Source organism: Microtus ochrogaster, linkage group LG5 (assembly GCF_000317375.1).
Source record: "Microtus ochrogaster isolate Prairie Vole_2 linkage group LG5, MicOch1.0, whole genome shotgun sequence".
Classification (NCBI taxonomy): Eukaryota; Metazoa; Chordata; class Mammalia; order Rodentia; family Cricetidae; genus Microtus; species Microtus ochrogaster.
This window is the reverse complement of record NC_022031.1, coordinates 40394252-40403679: the sequence shown is the minus strand read 5'-3', so window position 1 is coordinate 40403679 and position 9428 is coordinate 40394252. Positions and strand designations below refer to the sequence as shown.

Here is a 9428-nt window from a genome sequence, read left to right as displayed (position 1 = left end):
TAAGCAGCAGTTTATTCGAATACTCTACATAGTAAACATTTGAAGGGGGTGGGCGGAGAACTAGAAGAGGCTTCTTGGAGGACTTTCCAGGCAGGGTAAAGGGGCCTGGGGTAGGTGACTTGTTCACAGAGCAGTGGATGCCCGGAACTTCTGGGTCAAACAGAATACAGCAGCTGTCAGGGCCGTGCATTGGCGAGCCAAGAGTTTCACACTGAAGTCATGGTAGCCTCTCTCACAGGTCAGTTTTGCGGCTTCCACAAACTGGTGGTAGGTATAAACCACGTCCCTCAGGTTCCCGGCCACTTCCTTGTGCCGGGTGGAGCAGCGGCTGCAGTCTGTGAACTGGAAGCAGAGACCAGCCAGCTGGACCAGGTGCTGGAAGGTGACACGCACAGCACCCTGCATTTCCTCTGGGGACTGGTCCATTCTGATCACATGCTGACAGCTGGACAGGAGCTTCTGGGAGCCCATACACAGGCGGCTCCGGCTTTCTGAAAAATGCCAGGTGCACTTGTCAATGGGGTGTTTGTTCCCAACGCCCCAGGAAGCTTCTAGAATGTCCTGTAGTTCCAGCAGGCTCTCTGTGAGTTGGACAAAGCCCTCGGGGGCACTTGCAGGGGCAGTTTTCAGCTGTCTCAGAGCCCTGGAGCAGTACTCTGGCCAGACGTGGCTTTTCCTGGGCAGGGGTGTGGTACAGCTGTAGGTCCGGGCTGACCTCCAAGGCAGAGTCACCTGGCTTCCTGCAGAGGGTGGTGAGGTAAGGGGGGCAACAGGATGTGTCTTTGGGTCTCCGTCTTCTTCCTCTGTCTCAGGCTGCAGGCCTCGAAAGCACGTGGCATAGGAGAACTGGCATCTACAATGCTCCATGCCAATCCCGGCAGGCACCACTTTGTCCATGCCAGCAAAACCCAAGGAGGTGGCCTTGCTGAGACCGGTGGAGCCTTCAGGGTGGCTCTCTGGGGCAAAACACAGGAAAGACCTCTCAGGTGGAAGGCAAATGATAGGACTGTCACCTTTGCTGTCCTCTGGTGAGCCATGACCTGAATCTGCAGAGCGGGGTTCCTCTTGACATGGTGAAAGTTTTGGCAGGGAAGGTACTGTCTGGACACAGATTTGCTGAGGAGTGTCCGTGGGGGTTGTGTCTTCCCCTATGACAGGGTTAAGCTGCGCTGCCTTGACCCTCTCTGGAGGGACGGCTGATGGGATGGTCTGCTCCCTAACTAAGAAATCAGGGCCCAAGTCCAATTCTGCCAATAGTTCCTGTTTTGGGCAGGTCTGGTCTATGGCTTCTCTCTGCTTCCCTGGGGAGTCTTTGAGGGAATAGGATGGGGTCTGTTCTATCCAAGTTCCAGGAGTCTCCGAGGAGAGGGAGCCGACGATTTCACCAGCTGGAGCATGAACATCAAGAGCCCGTGGAACATTATCTGACTCCTTCCCAAATTCTTCCTCAAGTAAGGTGGGTCCATTTGTGTAGGTGACTTTACTGTCACTTTCCAAAGACAGCTGTCCTTGTTCTCCCTCTTCGGAAGCAAAGGCAGTCCCTTCTGAACCCACGTCACATTTACCATGCCTTGTCTCATCCTCAGGAGTCAAGGACCCTCTGAATCTGGGGGTAACTTCTTGTATATGCTTTATTAAAAAAGACCCCAATTCCATTTCTGATTGGACCCCTTCCTGCTCTGATGTGTTTCCTTGAGGGACATGATGTGGCCCTGGGCTGCCTGGATTAGGGTTAGAGCTAGAGGGAGGGGAGGTACTGCCCTCGGGCTCTGGGGGGAGTTCTTTCGGGGTGGTACCATCTAGGTCTTGAAAGGGAGATAATATTTGGAAAGGCCTGATCTGAGCAGCCTGTGGGTTAGAAGAACTTGGGTCGGAAGAGCGAGGGCTGTGAGGATTGCTTGCTGAGGAGTTGCCAACCGTGAGGGTCACAGGGGGAGCCTCAAGATTCTCTGCATTGCTGGGGTCAATTCGGAGGCGAATGGCAGAGATAGAAGACACTCGGGAGTCGATGACTGACTTGGTTTCCATGGTCTCTGGCTCCATCTCCATGATCCTGGAGGCTGGATTTTTGTTCTTTGTCTCCCTCAGGGAAGCCAGCAACCCCAAGGCCTTGGTCTCCAGGAGGCCTGGCTCACCTTGCATGTCCTGCAGGGAGGACACGGTTGGGGAGGGCGCAGTGAGGGTCAGGTAGGGCTCTCTGTCATAGTAGCAAATGTCATCCATGTTCTCTTGGGAGGCTGATGGCTCCAGAGGGAAGGAGACCTGGGAGGTGTGGTCTGTCTGTAGGAAGGACCTTCGTTTCCTCAGAGTCTTGGCATACTTCTTCACCCCTCCCCGCCTGCTTGGCTCTCTTCCCTCTGGTCCCGGATGCAGGCTTTCCTCTGAGCCATGGGTTCTAGACTGATCCTGCAATCTCTCGGCACTAAGATTGGCAGCTCTGGGCCCTGCAAATCAAGACAAGAAAAATCACATTAAGTACGAGAGGCTTGCCCGTGCTTGGGCAAGCACGAAGACTTGCCTGAACTCAAGCCCTACAGTCGCCTCATCTGAAAGATGGGAATAATGATTGCAGTAGACATTTGTTATGTAGCTTGTCCAAGACCTCTTTAGAACCTTTAGTCACTGTACCATAAGCTTCATTTCAGGAGACAACGTCTCCTCATACAGTCTGAAAACCGGCAGTGCTAGAGATCAAACCCTATGCATGCTAGGCGAGCACCCCAACACTTATGCTCTCAAACCATAGAATATCAATTTACAATACTGAAGTGGTGAGATTCATAGCCCAGGCAGTTAGCTACAAAGTCTCCGGAATTTCAAACACACACACACACACACACACACACACACACACACACACACACACACTTTAAAAGGGTATTAGAGAGACAACTCAGCAGTTAAGAGCATTGGCTGCCCTTCCTGGACCTGGGTTCAATTTCCAGCACTCCCATGTCTACATACAACCATCTGTAACTCCAGTTTCAAAGGATCTGATACCCTTTTCTGGACCCCGGGGACACTGCAGGACGTTAGCCAGGTTCTTGTGGGCTGTAGTGCAGCAAACCCACGTTAGCCAGGTTCTTGTGGGCTGTAGTGCAGCAAACCCATTGCTGTTCTGTTCCCATGGTCTACATAGTGAGTTCTGGACAGCGAAGATTACACACAAACATACAAACAAACAAACAAAAAGAAATCAAGTCAACACAGGGTGGTGAGGTCACTCATTCACTCAGCGACAATGCCCAGGTGCCATGTGCATGCAAGGAGCCTTTACGCAGCTGCGCAAGTGAGCACATAAGTGCAGACAGTCCTGAGGTATAGGCACTGAGGTGGGCACCTGGCTCTGCTCGGGTAAACCTGGAAAATGTTCCCTGCAGAACGGAACCCTCGGCTGAGACCATTGATGGACGGTGGCAGCTGAGGCTCAGACAGTAACAGAAACAAAGGCCTGCAGAGATGTGTGTGTGTGGTGGGTGGGTGGGGAGGTGGTGGAAGGCAGGCAGAGGCCACCAAGGAGAGCCTCACAGGGTGCTGCTCTCAGGAGCTGAGCTGGCTTTTCTGTCAAGAGAAACCACTAGAGGGCAGTATCAGAGAGGCACAGGAGAGGGCTGGGGCCGAGCTGGGAGACTATAAGAGTATGTGTGAATATGGACACACACAAGATTTTTTGGTTAGCTTGGCAAGTCTATCTGTGTGGAAAGACTTCGTATTGGTGTTTTGTTTATGTGAGATGGTATATCATGGGTCGTAAGTTAATTTTTTTCACAATCTTTTTTGGAAGCTATATGAGGAACCCAGCCAACAGATCCCCACTCTTCTGTTATCAGCGACCAGCAGACTCCCCAAAGGCCATCAAACACCACTGACAGCCTGTCTTGTTGCTCCTAGGATCTGCAGCAGCACAGCTACTCTCTCGCTTGTGTGCTCCATTCCTTTTTTGCAAGTTCTGTCCACCTGATAAGGCCCAGCCCACTTGACACCTCTTCTGGGAAGCCTTCCCTGGTTTCCACGGTGGGATGAATTCCTCTCACCAACCCTTGCCCACAGTTCTCTAAGCTTCCCTTGCAGCCCTGACTCAAGGCCATGATGTTTGTAATTTGGCCCACTGAACCCAGGCCGGCCCTGGGCTTGCAGAAGCTGGGGGTGGGGCTCACCTGAGAGTGTGTCTGGGGGTGTGAGTTTGTCAGCGGCATCATAGAACTCCTCCTCTGAGCTGCCATCCTCAAAGGCCCGTGCTGCCAGTGGGTGCAGGGCCAGCGCTTCCAGCATGGAGCCAGGCTGAGCCTCCATCCAGCCCTGCTGGCACCATGGTGATGGTGCAGCACCCTGCCGGGAAGCTGTACTCTCCGAGCTGTCACTCAAGTGGCTGCCTGGGGAGATGCTGGAACACAGGTTATAGTAGTCAGTCCGGCTGCCCTCATACAGCCTGGGGTCTAGCCTGCCCATGTTCAGTTCTGGTCCCCAGCTGCAGGTCCCCGAAGTTAGGCCCTGGGGACACTCTGTCTTCGGGCACTGAGGGTTGGCGTTCTGGGCCAGGTCCAGTAAACACAGAAAACCATTGGTCTCGATCCTGTTTTTTTCCTCTTGGCTGCTGGTATTGAGACCCCTGGAGAAGTGGAAGAAGCTGGTCCCGCTGGAGGAGCAGGCATCTAAGTCATCCTCTTCCAGGGCATCCATGGACTCGCTGGAGCCACTGGTCCTGCAGCCTCGGCTCTCGGTGTTGGCTGAGTCAGACGCCTCGGATTCAGCGCTGTCTGTCATGCTGCTGGCCCCGCAGGTGCTTGGGCTGCTCCTGGTCACCTTGGGGGTGGGACTGTCTCCTGGGGGCTGCTCCTCTCTAAGGAATGGTCTACAGAGGCTCAGCTTCACCAGGCGTCGGTCAGACAGGGGCTCCAGGATGCAATCCACCTCAGAGGACTCCTCCGAGTCACTACAGGCTCTAGACTCGTAGCCTAGAACAAATGGGACACAGAGTTACAAACTGACATCAAAGTCTGACACACGGCTCTGTGTCCTGTTTCCTGTCACCCTGCTGGAGGGAAAAGACAGGAAGTAATCGACCCAAATCACAGTAGATTGACTGATACAAGATGCAAAGATGTCGTACCATTGGGTTACCTGTTCCCCATCCGTCTGAGCCACCTAAGGACACAGGATGAGCCCATCTCTTCTTCTAAGGAGACCCATCTGCCTTGTGTGCTCAGCTTTTCCTCAGACATCTCCCTTGTCCTGTCTGAACATCAAAATTACACAGGGAACCCAATGTAAAACGCAAAATAGATCCTTAACCTACCCTTAATATGGAGTGAGACAGCAAGGGAGTGGGGCCTGAGGCTGCTAGGGGCTTCAGAGACCCTTTGCTGCCATGGACAGTTAGGAGAGCGGAGAGGTATCTAGCGGTGGGTACCTGGGAAGACTGAAATGATCGAGAGAAGCAACATTCGCCTAGGTTTCCTATTTTTCTCCAACTAGCCTCTGGAATACGTTCCTAAAAACATCTCTGTATACTGCGTGACACGCCCCCCCTTTTTTTTTTTTTGCTGGCTTCCCCTCCCTACAGGGAAGAGCAGAAGCTCCCTCATGAAGGGCAAAGAGTCTCAGAGTGTGGCCTTGTTGCTCCTACCGCAGAAGAGCTCTGATCCCTCTCACAGTGTACCCCCACACTGCGGCTCTGACCCCCTTTGTCACAACCCTCACAGTATGGCTGGTCCAGATCCCAGCAGGCTGAAGCCAGTCCGAACCTCAGCAGACTGGTTGCCCTCTGCAGCCTTCTCCGACCTTCTCATGCCGCGCCTCCATGTTCCCTCTTTTCAAACGATCTTTCCTTTTTTATGTGCTTAGCTCTAAGGTGTTCTACAGCACCGTCTCTGACCATGGTGGCGGCTCCTACTGCCATCACCCTCCAAAACAGCAGCATTCCTACGTGTTCTCCTGACCAGCCTCGAGCTGGTCCGCGCTCACAGATGCTTGGCCAAACCAAAGGAAAATGCTGTGGAATATTCTTTCACACTGTGTGAAGATATGTCACTATGACTGGTTTAATAAGAAGCTAAATGGCCAAGAGCTAGGCAGGATTTTTGGGGCAGAGAGAATGCTGGGAAGAAGAAGGGCAGAGAAGCCTAATAGACACAGAAAGAATGAGACACCACACAAAAAGGAATAGAGGGAAAAACCACATGGTAGAACGTAGATTAATAAAAGTGTGGGTTGATTTAAGTTACAAGGGCCAGTTAGAAACAAGCCCTTACTTAGTAAGAAGTCTCCCTGTGTTTATCTGAGCTCACTGGTGGGACAGACTTGCTACAGGAAACATAAGCAAAGTGCATCACTTCCTTACTACGGTTGGCCCTCCAAATCTGCAGGTTTCTATGTGTGGATGCATCCATCCATAGTCTCAAAATACTTAGAGTAAAATGCATTAGTTTTGAACATGCATAAAGCTTTCTTCAACACATAGGATAATGGCACACTATAATATAAACTATGGGGGTATAATATAAATTATACCAATAAATTGTCATGTGCTTATGTGCACTTGTGTTTCCTGACCCAGGAAACAAGAGATGGCCCCATTCAGACATGTTTATTTTGAATTTCCCCCCAAAGTACTCTCCCTGGGTCCGGCTGGCCCCAAGCTCAGTCACAGGGAGAAAGGAAAAGAGCAAACCACCAAGGGTCTTAGAAAAACTGTGTCCTTGAGGACGTCTAGAAGGCAGATTGTTCCAAACCAAGATTACTATTGTTTATCCCATGGCATAAAAACATGGATAGTGGGAGCGAGAAACAAGAAGCTCCTCCATGAAGAAGACATGGCCTGGCACACTCTTTATCCATCAGGGTCCTCAGAGGACTTTTTGTTTGCTTGTTTTTTCAAGACAGGGTTTCTCTGGGTGACCGCCCTGGCTGTCCTCCAACTCACAGAGTTCTGCTTCTGCCTCCCAAGTGCCGGCATTAAAGGTGTGCACCCCACACCTAGCCCCAGATGGCTATTTTTACAAGGCTCCTTCAGTCATCCCTGTTGGATGGTGTAAGCGCCAACTCTGATGTCCTACTATATATTTATGGCTTGCTATCTTGCTCTTTTACTTTTGCTTGTTATAGACTAATAAACTCATTCATTCAAAACCGAAAACACGGCTCTCATGGACCATTCTCTGTATGAAACGCACACATGACATCCACAGTGGGTGGGTAACTTAGCGCTTTACTTGACGCATATGCAAGGCTGTGTGCAGGTTATAAATTATATACCATTTCATAGAAAGGACTGAACCTGTGTGAATTTCAGTAAGCTCCTAGGTTGTGGGGATCGGTCCCTTGTGGCCACCACAGATGCCATGGCGGCTGCGGTTCACTTTCCAACCATCTGTTCTCCTGGGGTGATCTCTGCCTATTCTGCCCGCATGGAGGAAACATCATAAGGGTAAGGTACTCTGCCTACCTCCGTCTAGCATGTTGGCAGTCTGAAATGGGGTGATGGGAGGTGAGTTAGACAACTGTCTCAGGCCAGGGGTTTCCCCCTGCAGCGACAGCTATTAAACATTTATCAGGACGCCCCCGGAAAAGCTGCATCAATAGAACAGGCTGATGCAGAAGCCACCTGGGAACCTGTTTTTCTTTTCTGCTCTTTAACAGCCCCCTTTCAATCTTTACACGGCATAATTTTAAGTCTCTTTTGTCCCCCTAACTATGTAAGGCTGAGACTTTCTGTCACAAACAAGAGAATGAGAAAGAGTGTGCAGAGGCACGGGTGAGACCAAGTCACCCTCCTTCTGAGAAAGGGACACCTCCTTTTGCTGAGAAATAAGATACAATGGACCTTAGAGATGACTTCGGGAAACTCCGCGGGAATCAGAGACCTTCTAGCGTTCCTTGGCATTTAGGAGAATCCCGAAGATTCTAATATCCAACAAAGATCAAATGTGTGGTTGAAAATAAATGGTCCTGTCCTTCCTGGGGAAAGACTCAGCACCTCACCTTCTTCAGCAGACACTCGGTGAATCTGCTGTCTGTTTCCAGACCAGAGGAAAACTGAGTTAGCCGGGTCCACAAAGAGCCGGTAGTATCCAGCAATCAAGCATGCCAGGTCTTTTGCACTGTTGGATTCCAGCAACAGGGTCAGAACCTGGGAAGGCAAACAGAACCTTTCTGTTTGTAGATGGTGAAGATACAATAAGGCTTACAGGGCCAAAAAGAGATAATAAGTATACTCAACCGTGGTACACAGTCTGGCCCCAAGTAGCCAGTGTTTTCACATCGAGGAGCTAAATCTAAATGACCAAGCGTGCATATAAACATATATACATATAAACACGCACGCGGACCCTGACACACTGTGGGTCCCTCATCCTTTCTTTCTCTCCTCAAGGCCACCATACCCTAGCTGCCCCGCCCACCCTACTCATTCATACAATTAGTCCTTTAATGACCTGAGCTGTCACAGGAAAAGGAGGAGGAATGAGTAGAGATTGAAGAAAAGAGTGGTAAAGACAGAGAGACACTCTTGAGCACACTGAATGAGATCAAAGGAGGGAATAGTGAATACAGAACCTTCCGGAAAGGCTCTGGAGGCACCCTGAACTATTTATCCATTTTAACTTCCACCCAACAAACTCTGGGTCCAGAATTTTTCATCGACAAAACACATAGCCCAACAAACAGAACAAAACCTTTCCAGGAGCCTCACAAGACAAGGCATCCTGTTTGCCATGCTCCATTTGAGACGGCTCCACTTTGCCAGTTATATAAACAGTGGACTTTATTATCACTCAAAGCCCATATTAACTACCCTGGAATAATTTCACGCCAAATCCCCAGAGGCCAAACTCAGAATCTCTTCCTCTGTTACCTTAACATCCTGAAGATACACCTTGACCATGCTCACTTTCTCAGACTCTTCTGCCAGCTCCACGCGGCTGATGTGGGCAAACTCCGCCAGGGTGGACATGATGTTGAGTTTGCTATTGATAATCTGACTGATGCCATACTTGGCTCCAACTAGCAGGGCAATGTAGGATTCTCTATCCTGTAACTGCAGAAGAGAGAAGGCAATTAGCGTCTATTCGCAAGCTGGTGAAAACACTCTGCATGTGGCCTCCTTTCGACAAATTCTTCTTTGGTAGTTTTGGAAATGGTTTTGCTGTGTAGCACGGGCTGGCTTCAAATTTATGGTCCTCCTGCTACGGTCTCCTGGGTGCTGGGATTACAATGTGTGCCATGCCTGGCTTCTCTCTCTGCCAAGTTTGTTTCCTGTGTTAGCCCCTCATCATCATTCCCCAAGACAATGCCTCAGCATGGGGACCACCTACAGTTGAATTAAAAAATAAATTCAGCCGGGCGATGGTGGCGCACGCCTTTAATCCCAGCACTCGGGAGGCAGAGGCAGGTGGATCTCTGTGAGTTCAAGACCAGCCTGGTCTACAGAG

General features: G+C 50.6%; 1 protein-coding gene across 3 annotated transcripts in view; it reads right to left on the bottom strand.

Moving 5' to 3' along the window:
* Frmpd1 (FERM and PDZ domain containing 1) overlaps window positions 1–9428 on the bottom strand; it is an 88488-nt gene continuing 79060 nt past the window's right edge. For all 3 annotated transcript variants that reach the window (XM_005362123.3, XM_013351948.2, XM_026786726.1), the window contains exons 13-16: window positions 8852–9034; window positions 7981–8128; window positions 4158–4955; window positions 1–2444 (exon numbers count right to left, since the gene is read on the bottom strand). In XM_005362123.3, coding sequence (XP_005362180.1) covers window positions 124–2444; window positions 4158–4955; window positions 7981–8128; window positions 8852–9034 — 3450 coding nt within the window. In that variant the 3' untranslated portion in view covers window positions 1–123. The remainder of the gene's footprint in view (window positions 2445–4157; window positions 4956–7980; window positions 8129–8851; window positions 9035–9428) is intronic.